Source organism: Pinus tabuliformis, chromosome 1_1 (assembly GCF_031772625.1).
Source record: "Pinus tabuliformis cultivar Carrire ecotype Pingquan chromosome 1_1, CPIR1, whole genome shotgun sequence".
In the NCBI taxonomy this organism is placed as follows: domain Eukaryota; kingdom Viridiplantae; phylum Streptophyta; class Pinopsida; order Pinales; family Pinaceae; genus Pinus; species Pinus tabuliformis.
This window is the reverse complement of record NC_142297.1, coordinates 991,566,167-991,585,473: the sequence shown is the minus strand read 5'-3', so window position 1 is coordinate 991,585,473 and position 19,307 is coordinate 991,566,167. Positions and strand designations below refer to the sequence as shown.

Below are 19,307 nucleotides of genomic sequence, written 5' to 3'. Positions count from 1 at the left end.
ACTTATATAATATGGGATATGTAAAATAATTTGAGTGATAAATGTTTTATTTTCGAATTTAAGTGCCTGAGCCATGTTACTTTGAAAGCCAGTAAGTAAAACTTATTTTCGTGGGTACAAAGAGCAAAGACATTATTCCTTTGGAAATAAAGAAAAAGACATTAGGAAGTTTCAAAATTAATTTTTAATTTATTTCGGACCAGTATTTCATCATCACTTATACAATAAGAGTACAAGTATTTGATTTATTTATTTATTTGATTTTGAAATGGTTGGAATAATTGTTATACTAATGTGAGAATTGATTTATACAATAAAAGTATACTGATTTGATTTATTTATTTATTTGATTTGAGAATTAATTTATACAATAAAAGTATATTTATTTGATTTATTTATTTATTTGATTTTGAAATTGTTGGAGTAATTATTACACTAATATTATTGAGAATTAGTTTTGTAAATTAATCACTATTTTGGGAACATAAGATTAATTGCTCACTCATGATAATGTTCAGGATTTGGAAGTTTAGTAAAGCATTATAGTTGTAATGGAAACCCTGAACATGGTATCATGAGTCTTGACTGAAGTTTGATTTCTTATCTGCATCTGAGGGTTTGATTTCCTAGTTGCATTTGAGGGAGATGTTGAATAATTGCCATAATCACTTTATTGGGAATCAATCACATGAATTAACCATCACTCTAAAATCCATCCAAAAACCACTAAAAAAATTAACAATTAGTTGAATTAGAGGGAATGTTGAAATAATTGCCATAATGACTTTATTGGGAATCAATCACATAAATTAATCACCATTCTAAAATCCACCCAAAAAGAACTAAAAAATAACAATTAGTTGCATTTGAGGAAATGTTGAAATAATTGCCATAATCACTTTATTGGGAATCAATCCCATAAATTAACAAGCACTTTAAAACCCACCAAAAAAACCACTTAGAAAAACATAACAGTAATAGTTTGAATGGTAATACTTTACTTTGGAATGGTAATACTTTAGAAGTGGGTTTTGATATAATAAAAACCTCCACATAAATTTCGAACAAAACTTGTATTGAACTTTCCTAGTCTCGAAAACTATAACAGTTCTTTACGGATTTTGAAATTGGTTCAACTCTAATAAGTCTCATAGCTTTAATCTCTGGACCAGCATATAAGACCCCAACTCTTATAGGGAATTGTACTCTTGAATACTATTTGCCAATTGTGTAAAACTTAAAACCTAACGATTTCAAACACTTAAGTAGTCACTATTCTGAAGTTTTCCATAGGATTTCCTCATATTGTAAACGAACGTTACCAAATGTAAGATATACACAAACTCCGATGGTATCTCACGCTGCTTTTGGCCGATTTAGTCGACTAAACATCCCAATACAGTATAGGACATACTTTTCAACATAATTTTTGTTTTTCGTCAGCCTTAGTTTGCAGTGTAGTAGTGTAGTAATGGGTAAATGTAAATTGTGAGATTCGAAATCTAAATACAATTATTAGTCTTTGTTATCTGGCAATGGTATGGCACTATAGTAATCGATTGGCGATGTTAAACCATTAAATCACCTGTTTGTTATTAGTCGGGATGACTTATAAACCATGTTTTTCGGCGCATATCCTTTTACCATCTTATTTGGCCTCTCCCAAGCAGGAAGAGGCTATACCCATGATATTTTTCCTATTCTTCATAGGATATTCCATGTATTTCGTTGACATTTTCTATCGGGAAACTATTGCTAGCATTAGTCCATAAATATTAAATGTTATTTTATAATCTGAGAACATCACTATAGAACCAGAACAGAGACAGATGGCATAGAACAAGGATAGATAGTGTTGTGCATGTGATGGCGTAGAACAAAGACATATGGCGTTGTGAATGTGAGATGGTGTTCACTACAATGGGATTGCTCTGTCCTGTATTTGCAATGGGGTTGCTCTGTCCTGTATTTTCAATGCAGAATTTGCCTCTTCGGTTTTGCTTGCCGTTCACTAGGCCCTCTAGTCAATTCGCTCCTGAATCCTGTCGGCAGGAGTGGGGAAAGTTGTTCAGCTATTCATCGGGTTCATGTTCCACCCATAGAATGGAAATGACGTGAAGAAAACGCTTCAACTGAACTACTAGTAGTAGCGATCTTCCTACCATATTCTCGTATATAATGACCAGGGTAGATAAATATCACCCTGCCTACATACCTATTTATTTGTTGTAGCAATATTACTTATGTAATGTACATAGCTTTTTATTTGCTGTAGCAATATTATTTATGTAACATGTAAGGCTAGCCTATTTGATGTAGCTGCAGAAGGGCTGGTGGTAACCTGACGCCCTTAGGGATGCTTGTGACAGCTAGCCTATGGGTAGGTGCTGATGGCTGAAATGTCCCCGTGTAGGTCAGTCTGCACACTGATGGAGGCAGGAGTTGTCTTCTGTGGAGGGAGGCAGGAGATTCATAAGCTTCAATCGGAGGGAGGTAAACTCACAAAGACTACTACTCCTCCTCCCCCTTTTCACTGTTGATTCACCAACCAGCTCGGGGTTGTATTACTGTCAATGTCCTTATGTCTATGTATACAGTTGTTTATGAAGGGAACGTGAAACTGGTAACGCACATAGAATCACCTCACCTTCTAACCACCCTCCTGGGATGGGGTCCCTGATGCTGCCTTTGAGTTGGTTACTTGCCTCATTCGTTACTTGTTGGCTAGTTCAATAAACATGTTGGCTGCTTGAATCGCCTCAGCTTGCCGCTTGCTGCCTCCTGCTTCGCCACACCAGCAACGTGAACAACATAGGCCCTCCTCATTTGTGCAGAAAATGGCTCACATCCATTCACAGGTCGCAGCATCTCTAACAGCAGCTTAGGCACCTTATAAATCACTTGAGGATTGCCATCGCATCCTAGTGCTTCAAAGGCCACCAACATCATAAGCTCAAGCCAATTCATGAGAATACGTCTGTGTGGTAGCTTTTTTCTTCGGCGATGATCATTCCTGGGGTAATTAGGAGCGCTCAATAAGCAAAAAGAAGAAATCAAAACCAGAAAGGATACGCACTCATAAAACCAAATTTCGATTACCACATGAGCTTCCAAGAGCTACTAGCTATGAAAGCATATTCGAGAGAGGTAAGGGATTGCCCCATTAGGTAGGTTTTTTGCTGTTGGCATTTAACAGAATAAGGTAGGTTGGCATTTATTGTAATAAGGCATTTGGTATGCATGCAAGTTGGCGTTCAGCATGAAAGATACGCGGTTGTGTTTTTCATGACAAAACAATCATGTGGGTGTCGCTACGCTTCTCGACGTACTTCCTTCTTGTTATGACACTAGCACAGAACGGTGGGACCCCCATTTGTGACTTGGTGTGGGTGCCGCTATGCTTCTCGATGTACTTCCTTCTTGCTTTGATACTAGCACAGAACAGTGGGACCCCCATTTGTGAATTGGCGTGGGTGTCGCTACGCTTCTCGATGTACTTCCTTCTTGCTTTGATACTAGCACAGAACAGTGGGACCCCCATTTGTGCTTCTCGATGTACTTCCTTCTTGCTTTGATACTAGCACAGAACGATGGGACCCCCATTTGTGACTTGGTGTGGGTGCCGCTACGCTTCTCGATGTACTTCCTTCTTGCTTTGATACTAGCACAGAATGGTGGGACCCCCATTTGTGACTTGGAGTCTCTGACCTTGCGTGATGTGGCTGGATTCAAGAAGTGGTGTCTTGGAGTCTTTGACCTTGCGTGATGTGGCTGGATTCAAGAAGTGGCGTCTTGGAGTCTCTGACCTTGCGTGATATGGCTGGATTCAAGAAGTGGCGTCTTGGAGTCTCTGACCTTGCGTGATGTGGCTGGATTCAAGAAGTGGCATCTTGGAGTCTCTGACCTTGTGTGATGTGGCTGGATTCACGAAGTGGCGTGAACTTTGCACAAATTTCTATATTTGATATGCAATGCTACTTAACAATTTGGGCCATATCGGTGCTTGTTTAGTTGTGATATTTGGTTTTTAACTTAATCTCCTATATCTAAAATCTTAGTAGTTAAATTATAATTTTTGTCTATTTTGATGAATGTGGGTTAAACACACATTTGGAAAATTTATGTACATATTTATCTCTTGGCAGAGATGCATCTCTGTGAAGGAATATTTGCAAAGTTTATGTACATATTTATCTCTTGGCAGCATTTCGGTGAAGGAACGTTTGCAAAGTTTAATTTATGTACATATTTATCTCTGGGCAGCATCTCTCTACATATTTATCTCTTAGGCAGCATTTCTGTGAAAGAACATTTGCAAATTTTATGTACGTATTTATCTCTTGGCAGCATTTCGGTGAAGGAATTTGTTTGGATTGCCCCCATTCAAGTCATGGTTGCTAACTGGTAGTTGAGTCACAATGGTCCGGATATTCAGAGTTTGCCATTCGTCGTGAGGTATAGCAACAGAGAAGCAGGTAGGTTCTCCTGGTTCGACGCTTGCTTGGGCAGGATAGGAACCGAGGAGGGCTAGTCTAAACGCGATAGCTGGGAGGGGCAGTCCCATAGACTACTGGAAACATCTGCCGAGAGGGGTGCACATCACACAATAAACTGAAATCCATTTTACTTGTTTCAGCGCCCGACCTTTCACTTTAACCCCGTTGTGCTTAGTTTCAACAATTAAACCCTGCCAGGAGAGCGAATCGCCTGTTTACTACCCAATAGAAGCAACAGAGCAAGCAGCATGAAAATCTATGCCAGCTATAAATTCCTTCGGCATAGGGCAGGGACTAGCTGCCACGCAGCCCCTCTGGTTTAATTTAACTAAAAAACATATCTAAATTCCTAATAATATTGAAACTAACTAACCAAAGCAGAGAGTCTCTTTGATTGAGAAATATTCAGTATTTGTAGTTTCCGTAAACTCCGATGTTCTGTTACCTACATTGATCAGGGATTCTGCAGTCACTATCACATTCGTTCGGGCATTCTTCAGGCCTGCAACTTATTGCAGGCTGGAAGTCTTTATGGTTCTCTTTAGGTTTGCAGTTTATTGAGGACTGGCAGCATGCTTCATGGTTCTGTTTGAGGGCCGCAATTGATGCTTCATGCTGAGGGTGGAGACGGCTACTAACCCTAATCGAACTCCCGATCAAATCAGCGTCCGTTCAGCTTAGAAGTCGGACAATCAATCCAGTACTGGGAAACTGAAAGCGGTTTTACTCTGAACATAAAGCGACGAGGGGCTAGCTTAACAAATATTGTAGAAATGTAGTGATTCGTTTTAATAGGGAAATATCATGGCGAAATATATAAAAGAAGTACATAGTAATTTAAAAAGGCCACGAACAATTACTCTAATTTAAAACGGTCAAAGACTGGAAATTTTATATATGTCTATGCAAACTTCACTGGAACAATTACTCTATATACTCTTAACAATCCTATTGGTCAAGTAGAGATATTTGGAAAGGCATCCAATCCTGCTATTCAAGTAGACACCTTTGCAATGACACCCACTCCGGCTATTTATTTTTCAATTCTGAATTTTGACTGTAGATTACATGCTATGTAGACTGTCATCATAATATTTCCTTAGATAAACCTTTAAGAAATGAACCATCTGATTTGCAGAGAAATCACGTCACTGGTGTCACTTACATACTGCTTAAATGAGAAAATGGCAAATTTGAATTCGTTGAGAACACGTACTGGAAGGGAAGTATCAATTTCTATTTAAACTAATGGAATCTGAAACGGAGATGGGGTAGAGAGAAGAGCAATTGGAGTAGCTATACGTTGGGTAAACAAGCAGTCCATCGGCAACTTGGGCAGCTCTAACTGTGGTGGCCGCTTACGAGCTTTTGGGGTCCTCAATACCGTTGTATCTTCATAAAACATGAACGGTTCCAGGCAGTCAAACAGATTAGATTCATTGTTCGTTGTACTTACAGAAAAAGAACACATTCCGTCCTCATTCTTATGAGGTAATGAGGAAATTGTGGTCTCTGTCATTGGATTTGATAATTGGCAGCTGCCATTAAGGGTGTCTGAATGAAACTTCTCTAGATATTCATCACCAAGTGAATGAACCCGTTGTTCTTTCTCAAGGTGATCACTCTTTGCTCGTTCTTCAATCGACTTATGAGAAGCAGCCTTTCTGTATATCCGACATAACACCATATCCATTTAATTCCATCAGTATCTCTGCAGTGAGAGAAACCAGGCACTCTCCCACCGTGGCTGTAGAGCACCTTGCTTCTAAACAAATCAATGGCGTAGAATTTATCAAAGGCTCTTAAATAGTATTGGTCGGTGCAAATAGGTAACTTTCATTTTTTCACTGTGCTCTTAGTGCTTATAGATCTGGCAAACATAAAGGCAGCTGAGCGGAAAAGATTAACAAACCCACCCTGGGGGTCGACGAGCTGAAATCTAACAAACCGTATTCGTTCATGATCCAGTCGGTCTTCTCTCCACGAGGGCCTTTTCCTTTGTAAAACACAAGTGTTTTCTTCAGACCGACGCAGTGAAGCAGCTTGTCGCGGACTGCTCTGTCTGAACCGGTGGCCTTCCAGAAACCCGACGCCGTCAGTCTATTATTCCGTGGGCACGCCTTCTCCTGCTTTCTTGGAACAAAGAAGAACCATTGTGTCAACCCAACATCATAATCCAAACCTGCAAGAGTACGAATTCATCAATTAGACTGTGAGAGACCTTTTAAAATTAAAAACACTGAAAAACCAGAAAGTTGACTGTACCTGGTAACTTCCACGGATCATACTGATACAGGTCCAACGTAGGTATGATCTTATCAAAGCTCACTGGGTAGCTGCCTTGAACCCTTTTCTTCAAATAGAAGTCCAGCAGCTCCTCTTCTGTTGGATAGAATCTGAAACCTGGAAGGTCCCTTAACTCTGCCCCTACTACCCCAGCATAGATTTTCTGCAGCAGGGCCATCTAATCTATTTTTGGATGAACCTTTTAGACAAGTATCTCAGCATGATCTCCATATCCATAAATATATAGAGCCAAATCTTGATCGTTGGAAGTTTCCTGGACTGCAGGTGAAAAAATACTCCAACGATTTTTTGACGAAGACGGACTGATTATTTAGGACAAAATGGGAAGACAACATCATGATGGTCCACACGTTAATGTTTATAAGACCGACCCAAGAAACGTGTCTTCTGAATTTTTCCTTCACGGCTTGTATAGTATGGCTTAGAATGAAGCCTGCGAGAGCGGCTTAGAATCGAACCTATGCTATATTTGGCAAACATCCATACCTATATGGATAATTTCTATACCCATAGTGTATGTGGTTAGTTTTGATTGGTCTACAGTCCTATTTTTCTATCGCGAGACCACACCACAGCTCCGGGCTCGCTTCTTCGTCCACTGCTCGTATACTGTGGCTTAGAATCAAACCTCCGCTATATTTGATAAACGTCCAACCTATATGGCTAATTTCTATACCTACATTCTATGTGAGTTAATTTTCATTGGTCTGCGGTTTTATTTTTCCACCGCGAGACCACTCAACAGCTCCAGGTTTATGACTACGCCACAGCCGAAATTTTATTTTTTTTTCTTTCAGCTCGCTTCTTCCGCTTAGTGATAGTCCTGACTGGACAATTTCGTTTTCTTATTGAGGATATTTTCAAGTCGCACTTTGCGTCTTGGTAGTACATGTCTTGGTTGGTTTTTAAAATCATTGAAATTTCGATGAAATTACATGTCTATGTAAAGGATATGATACTCATGGCCATAGCATATTCATTAAGTCATACACAGCACAGAGCGAAATTTCTTGGTGGTTGAATTATATTTTTGGATTGCATGGAAAAAGTAAATTCTAATCATCCGAAAGTATATATGCATTAGATAACAAGGAGCCACTGCCGTGGCGGTAGTCCCTGCCGGGGTCTGCAGGGAAGTGCAGAACTTGGAAAAGTTGGGCTGGCAGAAATTGTTCCAAGTCTGGAAAGGATGGGAGGCAGAGGTCAAGGAATAAATGGAGTGAACCAAATATTACATAGTAAGAAAATAGCTATGGGGCCAGTTTGTTGACTGGCCTACATGCTGCAGAGCAGCGACCATTTGCATCCATCTGTCCAGGTATGACAAGAACGATTATGAACTTAAAGAAGCTTTATTTGAATGAAGATGCTAAACATAAATGCAGAAAATGATTTAGGAACAGGGTTTGGAGATACAAAGTGATCCCTTTCAATAATGCTCAACCACAAATAAACATTTTGTTCAATGTTGACTGAAAAATTAATTGCCTATACTGAAAAATATCTTTAAATCTTAAAAGCAATAATTCATATAAGTCGATGTTTAAACCTTAAAAGCAGTGATTTATATAAGTCACTCAAGGAAAACAGGTACTCTCAGCCGTAAATCATTTGACAGTGGATGCAAATATTACATAGTAACAAAATAGCTATGGGGCCAGTTTGTTGACTGGACTATGTCAGAAGCACTTCTTGTTGCAAGAGTTGCATCAGCAACAACAATTCCTATGTCTGCCTTTTTTAGCCTGTAATCGTTTAACAATCTCGTACTTATGCTCTGCAATGACCAGTCAAAATCAGGAAGGATATGGAATCAAACACTAATTAAGGAAATGAAAAAATAAAAGTATCTGAAAAAACACGTAAGTAAAAGATAATTGTTGCTCACCAGGGAAAACACCAGCAAAATCATCAGCCTTCTCTATCAGTTCATCAACTGGCGAAGCTGCAATTGATTCATCTTTGTCCTGACCTAGTAAAGAGGATGATGGATACATGTTTGTACCCATGTCCAGTCGGCAAGTTGTCTCCTTGGCAATAGCCAATTGATCTCCTGATGAACATTTGCAAGTAAATAGTTAAATGTTGGCTCATTGCATTACAAAAACAGTAGTGAAACTGATGACAGCATAACCTCACCATACCTGTGATCATTTTGACATTTATACCAAGATTAAGAGCCCTTGTGATTGTTTCAGCATTGTCATGGCGTGGGGGATCAAAAAGAGGCATCAATCCAATAAAATGCCAGGGCCCTCCTGGACTCTCCTCCCTGCCCTTTGGAACTTGTTGCAAAGATTTTGAGATAGCTATAAAAATATACATAATCAACAAGAAGAACTTACTGGGAAGATTTAGCCCATGGATAAAGCAAAAGAAGCCATATTATTAACCTGATATGCAACTGCAAGAGAGCGAAGTCCTCGTTCAGCAAAGTTGTCAATAACTGTATGAACTCGCCGGTCAATTTGTGGCTTATTATGTGCGAGGTTAAGAATCTAGCAGAAGGTATTTGGTCATTTCAGTTTTAATAGAATGTATACAAATAAGTTTTGAAGCACTTTCTAAACAATACAGCCCATTACCAATGCAAGTTAAAAGTGGCATAAGACTAGGGTTTCCAATTTGAAATCCTTACCTATAACTGTATGTTTTGAAGGCAAGGTCACCATATCGCTTTCAAAACATAGAAGTTGACATGCCTGTGACTTAAATTAAAAATAATTGTGTAAAAATATGTATTCAAAAAATTTGTTTATATATATGTGGATAAATTAATCCATTAACAAGTATAGGTGTTGTGATTACCATGGAAACTGCATCAGAGATTATAGGCTGGTTCTCCAGTAGAACGGTCAACTACAGGCAGATGAAGTCGGCGTTGATCCTTCTCTGATGCAATAGATTGTAGATGGTTTGCCTTCATCGAAGACTTAAAAGCAAATGCCTGTTAATGCAAAATCAAAGTCAGAGTAAGCTGGAGCTCTCCAAGATGGTAAGTCCCAACTACCATGTTGGAACATAGCACTGGGGCTTTTGTAATCTGTGCAAGTGAGCCGATTTGGAAAATTTTCAAATCAGTGATCATGACCACTGCTTGATAGTTCATCCAGAAACCATCAGTCCTAACTAATATTATGGTAGAACCAAATTTGCAAAAAACTTTCACGCCCATTGAATCTTTGAATAGTTATAGGGATTTGGAGTCTTGGATTACATAATCATACGTTCTGTCAATATATTTAGTTTGCCACCATGTTGTCAATAAATCAGGGTCACTGTGCTTAACTAGTATGTTATAATCAATTTACTCAATTAAGTCAGCTTATGCCATCGTTATATGATCTGATTAAGGCTTTGCCAGCTTCATTAGAGGCATACGGTGGTGTATACACAAAACATAGCTTAATTCTGAGGAAATAGTAAAACATTGGAAACACCATTTTATTAACATTTGTGGAGAACGTTCATATCAAACCACAACTGCAAATGTGGGCCTTCATCGTGACTGGACCACCCCCAATTCTTGTCATTTTCCAATGGGCAGATCAAGAAGAAAATATTTTATTGATCTTAGTGCAAATTTTCGCAACATTCTGTCATAGATTTTTCGTTCTTCTTTGAGAGACCTAATGATGTTTGTAAAGTACTTGCAGGCTGATACTATTATTTAATTTGCCAAAAAATTATTGATGAACTTGCCATTCGCATGAAAAACCCTGTAAGGATGACGATAAAATCCAGTGCGTACATATTGAACAACTACATGGTAATTAACCTACTGATGAGTGTTTGAAAACTGCTAATTCGACAATTAGACCGAACAAACTTCCAGCCTTGATGGCATATGCTGCAATGCCTACACGTTCCTAAGCTGATGTGAAAACACTCAAAGGCTTATACTAAAAACAGATATTCAACAAAACAACGAATTGAACTATAGTCTACTTTAAAAATATAGATAAGGTGGCAAAGTATAACGATTGAGCCAACCTTGGGATTATGCCTCTCACTGGATAGTCCACGCTTCTTCTTGTCTGTTTTCTCTTTTTTCCTCGAGGACGTTCCAGATTGACGGGCTCTATGGGCCTTGTGAGATTGCTCCATTGTTCCTGTATAATCTGTAGTGATAAAAATAGCATAAACTCAAATCAAATGTCCAAATTTCCTCACACAAAAATAAGTAAATAAATTGAAAAAAAAACACATATTTCTTCGTAAGTCTACTTTTGTTACTGCGACAAAAGGTTAAATGAACGAAAACCCCATTGTAATTTTGTTATTGCTGACAAAAGGTTAATGAACGAAACCCCAGTGCCCTTGGAACGTTTAAGAGGGCGTCATGAAAAAAAAAAATACCTAGCAACCATTAAGTAATAAATAAATGGATGCTGCATATTTCAACCCAAACCCTAAACCCTGCAAATCCCGGTGATGCAAGCTTGATATGTACATAACATAAATAAGCAGAGAGATAGACGCCAAGAACAACTGCATCAATCAACACAGAAACATTTAAAGCAAGTCTCAGGCTTTACCTTTGAATTTTTCTGCGAAAATAAATTTAAAATCCTCGTTAATAGCAAGCTTAATGACCGAAAATGAATAGGGGGAGAAATACCAGAAGTTGACTATGAAAATCACATTGTATACCTGAGTAGCGAAAATAGGAATTCTAAGATAAATGAGTTCATGAGTGTGAGATTGCAAAGGTAAAATTGAGCTAAATGAATTAAATGCTTTGAATGAGAGCATGAAAAGGCCTTGAGTCATAGAAACTGTCAAAGTGATTCTCCTCCATAACCAGTTGACAAAATGAAACTCAACACAATGCAAGTTAAAAGTGGTATAAGACTAGTAGATCATCCTTGTCAAGGCTATAACGAATGGGTTTACTGCATCCCAACATGAACAAGTTGCAATCGTTCGTGTTTTTTCATTCTCTATGCAGACATGCTGCTACTCTTTGGATAGCCAATACATACCAACACCCTCCAGCTACCTGTAAAAATCTTGGTCTCTTCAAAATGCCTCATTTAAACCCAAGAACCCTAGTTTCCACAATATGCATGATAATGGTTAAAGAGTTTCAAGGAAGAACTTGCTAATAAAAATCTCAATGGATTGCTTTCTGTCTATCTGATTTATTAGTGTTGCAAAATTCTGCATGGGCCATGTATTACTGGCATAGCTATTTATATAGCAGAATTTTAATCTGGGAAAATTCAAAATTAATATACCTTGAACTCAAAATTCAGTAAACTGTAAGAGAAATTTGCAGCAGACACAAATTTAAACCATACATAAACATTAAAAGCTTCCCCTTACACAAAATCCAATGAAAAATCCAGATATAAGTTATTGAAATGGATGTTATTTAACTGTTCCAAGGTTTTGACTTACATATAATCAAAATTTGTCAAAACACTAAAACATAATATACAACTCAAAACAACTGCAAGATTTGTAAGAAATAAACAATCGCTTACTGAAATTTTTGTGATCTCATTATGGTTTGAAGCCTAAAGTTACATCAGATATTATAAAATATCACAATATACCATAAGATACTTTATATATAAGTTATTTTGAAATTTTTTTTATCTCAGAACGGTTGGAAGCTTGAACTTACATGGGACGCTATAAAATATGCTATCAAATTCACGGCGAATCCCCACCAAACTGTACCAAAAATGTAACCTGTTACTGTTTGTATCCGGCGCATGAGGCAGACAGAATGGTAAGCCTTGGGTAGATATTGAAATAAGAATATTGGCAGTAGCACTGTCATAATATAAGTGATTTCTCCCCTTTTTATAAGGTCTGGCACAACCAACCAGAACACCACCTGCACAAATAAATAGGCATTCAATAGCAATACGAATTAGAATATGATAAAGTCTATGTAGGATTTATGGAAAAGATTAAATAATTATAATAAAAAAAGTCTTTATACTTCAAGATAAGTTCATCTTTGCCTTCACCTAAAAAGATATCTCAATCTCTATATTTAAATAAAAATCAGAGAATCTAAGAATCTAGAAATATGTAAATCCAAAGACTGTCAATCCAAATGCTCTAAGAATTTAGTAAAATGCCAATCAACACCCAACTGCTCTAGGACTTTAGTAAAATGTCAATCAACACCCAGTTGCTGTAAGAATTTAGAAAAATGTCAATCAACACCCACCTGTGGAAGTGGCAGTATGACAAATATATCAAACCAAAAGCCTTTGAGAGAACGCAAGTAATGGAGAGCAATTAAACGAGCATCCCAAACAAGTTTCCCAGAGCCCACTACAAGTGATTCCTTTGACACATATGCAAGCCTGAGCTGCAACCAAATATGCCATAAATGCAAGGGATCAGTGGTAGAACGCAGAACAGTCATGAGAACAGCGAACTTCCCATCTAGGTAGATGCACATTAGGTGTTTACTAATGGATAGAACATAAAAGAAAAGGGGGTCAATTGCCAATCCAATGGCACACACAGGAAGAATAATCATGTTCCATCTCTGGATGGGTTTGCTTCTTGGGTCCAATACTATTCCAAATATCCATTTATCTCTCTTCCTTCAGTGCAGGCATGGGTGATGAACTTGGCATTCGGTTGGAAAAAGAGAGGAACCTGCATTGGCTTCCCAGTGGAGATGGTTGCTCTTATTACAGCTAATGGAATGGAAAGATGGAGTTTCTATCTGGGTGCAAGAAAAACACTCCTCTGCTGATGTGCCTCCAGATCTTGACAGGGCAGGAGAGGCCACTGCTGCCATTGATTCTTCCCCTGCTCCTTGAGATATATTGCCTCCAGGAGGTGTTGAATTTTCTGTGCCCCTTGAAGTTTTGGAAAGCCATCTGCAAATATACTTCAGGTCCAGTCAGCGCATTCTATTGCAAGATCTTAGTTGCAGCTACTCTATAACTATTTTTCAATCAAGCAGACTAGAACATTGATTATAGGAATTTAGATTACTTACCCTGCAGCTATAGTCTTCAAAAAGGATGACATGCTTCTGCTTGTTATACCATTCTATGACATAACGGTTATTCCAATGAATAAATTTCCAAGCCAAAAGACCAGGTGGAATCTCAGTCCTGAATCAACACACAGGAAAAGGATTTAGGATTATATAGCAATCTCGCAAATCAAAGCATTGCGGCCTTTCCTTTATATTCAGGTTTAAACACACATGAAAAGGATTTAGGATTATGTAACACATTGTACTTGATGTAGTTATGCAGATCACTCCAGATTTAGTGCAAACATAGTTAATGCAGGTAGGGCATCAACATGAGAGGAATCTAATAAATCTGTTGAAGTTAACCAGAGAAATGTATATCAGTCATTCTCTACATCACTACTCAGCTGGACGTTTGCAAATTCTGTGGAAGTTACTAGAAATGTATATCGGCCATTCTCTCCTTCGCGCTTTGTATATTGGAAACCATGTGAGCACTCTTCATATTGTAAATTGGAAACCATGTCACCATTCTTCAGATCTATGGAATATTCAGATGGTGTCTGGGATAAATTCTTTCCTGGTAGTGCTAGCAGATTTTACCCAAAGCAATCACCCTGTAGCATTCGCTGCGAAAATATAACTCTACGTTTGACTTTGGATCACATGTGTTTAATAACATGCAAAAAATTTAAGCAAATTGTACAGTTAACGATAAACAAAAACATAGGTAAAATAAAATAATACCAAATGCAATACAAACCTATGTGGTGCCTTGAGGGCAATGTACGGAGCTGTCCGCTGATTAGCAAAGCTCTCTTATCATAGCTAGTTATCAGTAGATTTTGTATAGCACTATGCCATAATTGCATCTTCAAACAACATAAATTCATTTTAAAGTCCATATAGTTTGGTGCTATTTATAAATTTTACCTGGTATGGTAACATAGTGCTTCTAAGTAGTTTGCAGTACTTAATTTAATAGAGAAAAGTGTCATAGTACAGCAAATTAAATAAATTATTAATAATTAATAGATCTATACAGGGAAAATAAATTATTAATACTTAATAGATGTATCCTAGGTATGGATTATTTAGGTTTAGCTATTAAAGCAGATATTAAGCTATTGATACTTTGATATATTTAGCTACTAAATCAGCTATTGATACTTGGGACATCTATGCATTTCGATTTTGTAGTGAGATGAACGTACCATTACAACTGTTCACCAGGGTTCCAATTCCCTATAATCCAACCCAACGTGTATAGCAGAGTAGCAAAGAGAGAGGAGGCTAGGTTGTAAGTGCTAAATAGTTTGGTGGAATCTGGCAGTTAAGCCCATGGAAGTTCATTTTTGCAATGTAGCATTTCAGTGTATGTATCTGAAACTAGGGAAAATTGGGAGAAAAAACAAATAAGAGATGCCACCTCCAGAACTTCATAGCTTTCAGGCATAACATAGGAAGAAACAAAAATGAGTAACCGATTAAATATACAATTTGTCATTTAACTTCACTGGATAATAAGCACCATGTTTAATCAATCTATGGAATCTTTGGTGTTCGCATTCAGCAGCTGTAGATACAAAATTATTGCTCATCTGATGTTGCATTTGCTGTATTCAATGATATAATTTAAACGAAACATGGTACTTTTTAAGATGGAGCAAAAATATAAATACAAAAGGTGGCAAGACAATGTCTGATTGTCAAGCTTCAAGCATGTTGCAGAATGCCTTCCATTTGAAATACAGGACAGAAACAGAAACAGTACAAACAGACATGCATAAAGACTTTCCAGCCTTCTTTCCTGAACCATTACCTACATTACCAAAGAAACAAAAACTAACATAGCTTTCAGGCATAACATAGGAAGAAACAGAAATGAGTAACCGATTCAATATACAATTTGTCATTTAACTTCAATGGATAATAAGCACCATGTTTAATCAATCTATGGAACCTTTGGTGTTTGCATTCAGCAGCCGTAGATACAAAATTATTGCTCATCTAATGTTGCATTTTCTGTATTCAACGATATAATTTAAACCAAACATGGTACTTTTTAAGATGGAGAAAAAATATAAATACAAAAGGTGGCAAGACAATGTCTGATTGTCAAGCTTCAACCATGTTGCAGAATGCCTTCCATTTGAAATACAGGACAGAAACAAAAACAGTACAAACACACATGCATAAAGACTTTCCAGCCTTCTTTCCTAAACCGTTGCCTACATTACCCAAGAAACAAAAACTAACAGAACAAGATGGCTTACAACAAGTTCATTATGACTAAAATTTGAACCGACAACAGAATTTTAAAATCTTCTCTTCTCGGTTTGAAGTAGCAATGGAATTTAAAATATTGAAAGTACATTTTCTTCGTAAATGAGTGGAAATTGCAAGTTAAATAGTTTTATTACAGTAAGACCATAATATGAAGAAACATATTCATATCACTTTTGCATTCGCTGTGTACTTGAAGGCCGCCATGTTCCTGGATTTTGTAATATGTATAACAAATAGTTAGTTATAATAAAATGATAACATTGTGAATTGAAGAGAGGACATATTGGAGACAAAATATGTTAAAGCATATGTTGATGTACCTTCCATTTGTTAGTTGACATGTAATAGCTCACTATCTTCATTGAGTGTGAACTTGCTCTGAATTTTGAAGTCATGTAACATGTAAACAGTGGTAGCTTTCTGTTGCAAATATTCCTCATATGACATTGCTTTTAAATCAGGAAGTAAGTCATGTAATAAGGGCTGCCTGATAATGCACTGGACAAAGTTATTTGTAATGGATTCTATTACAGCATTTATACAATGCTTGTAGATGAAAGGGCAATTATCATTGCATTGTGAACAGAAAATTGTTCCATTGGTTATCACTATGGATGAATTCACTGGGGAGTTACAAATTGCACAAACAGGTTCGAAAGGAGTTGAATATGGATTTGTTGCCATCAGAATACCTTCGACCTGTTTATAAAATATTCAAACGTTAATTTACAATATTACATGGCAAATGCAAAGGTAGTAAAAACACGATTATTGTTATACTTACAACATAGGTAGATGTAATTAGTTTTCTGAGATTAGTGCATCTGTGTTAAGTTTAGTCATGAACGTTGACTTTGATGCCCTGAATATTGTTTCTTTTGTGTTTACCTTTTTTGTTAGATTTTTGAAAAGGATGAGGGGGAAGGCTCCTTTCTGCAATTGTTTTTCCATTGAGAGGAAAAATTGTTCATACGTGTCAAACAGTTGCAACTGCAAAAGAGAAATTGTTATCTATTGAAAAATACGAAAAGTAATATGCAAATACATTGTTTGTATGTGTTGAAAAATTGCAAGTGCAAGAGACAAATTACAATAACTATAGACAAATTACAATAACTATATATTGAAGTGATGCATGTTATCTACTGAAAATTAGGAATAAGTAACATGCAAATACTACAATTGCATTGTCATTTTCAGAATCTCCATTTTTGATATGGAGTATGTAATGCAATCCAACCCATTTGGCAAGTGTAACGGCTGCAGCGATTGTGCCAATTGGGTACATTTCTTTTTTGTTTGCAAATTGCCTAATGGTTGTATTGGGAATGAAGCAATATTCTTTGCAAACTTCAGGTACAGTTTCTATGATACTTGATTCATTAAGCAAAATTGTTTTGTCACAGTCACCGCGATCATAAACAGTTTTAGGCAATATCCTGAAATTTGTAATTGAGATGTTGTTGCCTTGCAAAATTTTCTGTTCATGTCGCTCGACTAAATGTGCAGGTACAGTTAACGTTATAGTCATCATTCCTTGAGCATCTGTCAAATCAGCTCGTAATATTTGACGTGATTTGTTTGCTTTATCAAGGAATGCAGTATAGACAACCATTATGTCTCCAACAAATAGTTGCCCAATTCTACGACTATTGAGATCTTCAATTGATACTTTAATTGGCAGTATCTGTTTTTTCCTATTAAAATTTCTTAGTTAGAAATTGCTATAAACATTTCTACAATGCTATGTTTCTTCTAAAAACTGAATAAGTATAAATAGATTAGAGTGTTTTGTTTCATATGCATACCTTTTTGATGTATCATTTTGTACATTTGTTGAATCAAGTTTTGTTGTGATTGTTTCACTTGGACTAACACAAGTAAATGCACATTTCAATATGATTTGGATATTATCACATGTATTTTGTGATAAGCAATCAATAAAGAAATTATGATATGTAACCTGTACATGTCTTCTTGATGCATTGTCTCGGGGGACTTACTACTAGTGCTTTCTTCACTCGTCCAAGATTTTCTAATTTATATACATTTAAATATACATATGTAAAAACAGAAGGCATATATAATAAACATTAATATTTTAAATAGAAAATAGCATATTTGTATAGTTGTCATACACATACCTTTTCAAAACAAGTGGTTGGCTTGCCTTTTCTAATTGAGTTATGCACTCTATTTCTTCAATTGTTTGTTTTCCTTTTTCAGGATTTATGCTATGTTATAGAATAGCAACATATATTTAGTTCAATTTGAAAGAGCATATAGAAGTAAAGAGTGAACAAGAACATTAAAACCATAGAACCATACATATGTAAAAATAGAATGCATATATAGTAAACATTAATATTCTAAATACAAATTAGCATATTTGTATAGTTGTCATAGACATACCTTTGCAAAACAACTGGTTGGCTTGCCCTTTCTAATTGGGTTATGCATTCTATTTCTTCAATTGTTTCTTTCCTCTTGAAGATTTATGCTATGTTATAGAATAGTAAGATATATTTAGTGCAAATTAGAAGTAAAAAGTGAACAAGAACATTAAAACCATAGAACCATACATATGTAAAAATAGAATGCATATATAGTAAACATTAATATTCTAAATACAAATTAGCATATTTGTGTAGTTCTCATAGACATACCTTTGCAAAACAAGCGGTTGGCTTGCCCTTTCTAATTGGGTTATGCATTCTATTTCTTCAATTGTTTCTTTTCCTCTTTCAATATTTATGCTATGTTATAGAATAGTAAGACATATTTAGTGCAAATTAAAAGAACATATAAAAGTAAAAGTTGAACAAGAACAGAAGATCCATAGGAAAGGAAAGGCAAGAAGAATATACTCTGTTTGTTTATGTTCCATGTTGTTGTTCTTTTTTCTTGGTTGTTCTGTTCAACTGAAAAAAGTTTTACTACCACAATCTGCATTCATAAATAGATGAGGTCATATCTGCAAATTTATGATAGGATGCTTGTGTTGCTTAATTGAAAAGGGTGTCTTTGGCATAATTTGCATTGATGAATACATGACCTCATATATGTAAATGTACGATAGAATGCATAGTATGTATGGTGTTATCATTTGGTTTAGTACAAAAAGAATATTGTAATATGCTTTAGTAAAATAGAAATGGTAAAAACAATGAGGTATTGCAAAAATGTCAAAATTTGCAATTTTTGTAAACTTTTCATGTGTATATCATAGCTGAGACAAGAGATATTGTATCATG

At 36.5% G+C, this 19,307-nt stretch overlaps 2 protein-coding genes across 2 annotated transcripts; both read right to left on the bottom strand.

Annotated features, from left to right (window-relative positions):
* Positions 1-5,584: 5,584 nt before the first annotated feature.
* LOC149217882 (NAC domain-containing protein 22-like) lies at positions 5,585-7,024 on the bottom strand. Its single transcript, XM_089391445.1, is given in 3 exon segments — positions 5,585-6,207; positions 6,413-6,678; positions 6,762-7,024. Coding segments are annotated over 3 exon segments (936 nt in total). The 5' UTR covers positions 6,961-7,024; the 3' UTR covers positions 5,585-5,736.
* Positions 7,025-8,512: 1,488 nt separating this feature from the next.
* LOC149217881 (plasma membrane ATPase 2-like) lies at positions 8,513-10,910 on the bottom strand. The gene is made up of 6 exons (XM_089390397.1): positions 10,797-10,910; positions 9,667-9,750; positions 9,196-9,301; positions 8,948-9,091; positions 8,692-8,856; positions 8,513-8,580 (listed from the first exon to the last, which is right to left on the bottom strand). Exons 1-6 carry the CDS (start codon positions 10,908-10,910, stop codon positions 8,513-8,515), a joined length of 681 nt encoding a protein of 226 aa, XP_089246523.1.
* Between the last annotated feature and the right edge of the window lie 8,397 nt (positions 10,911-19,307).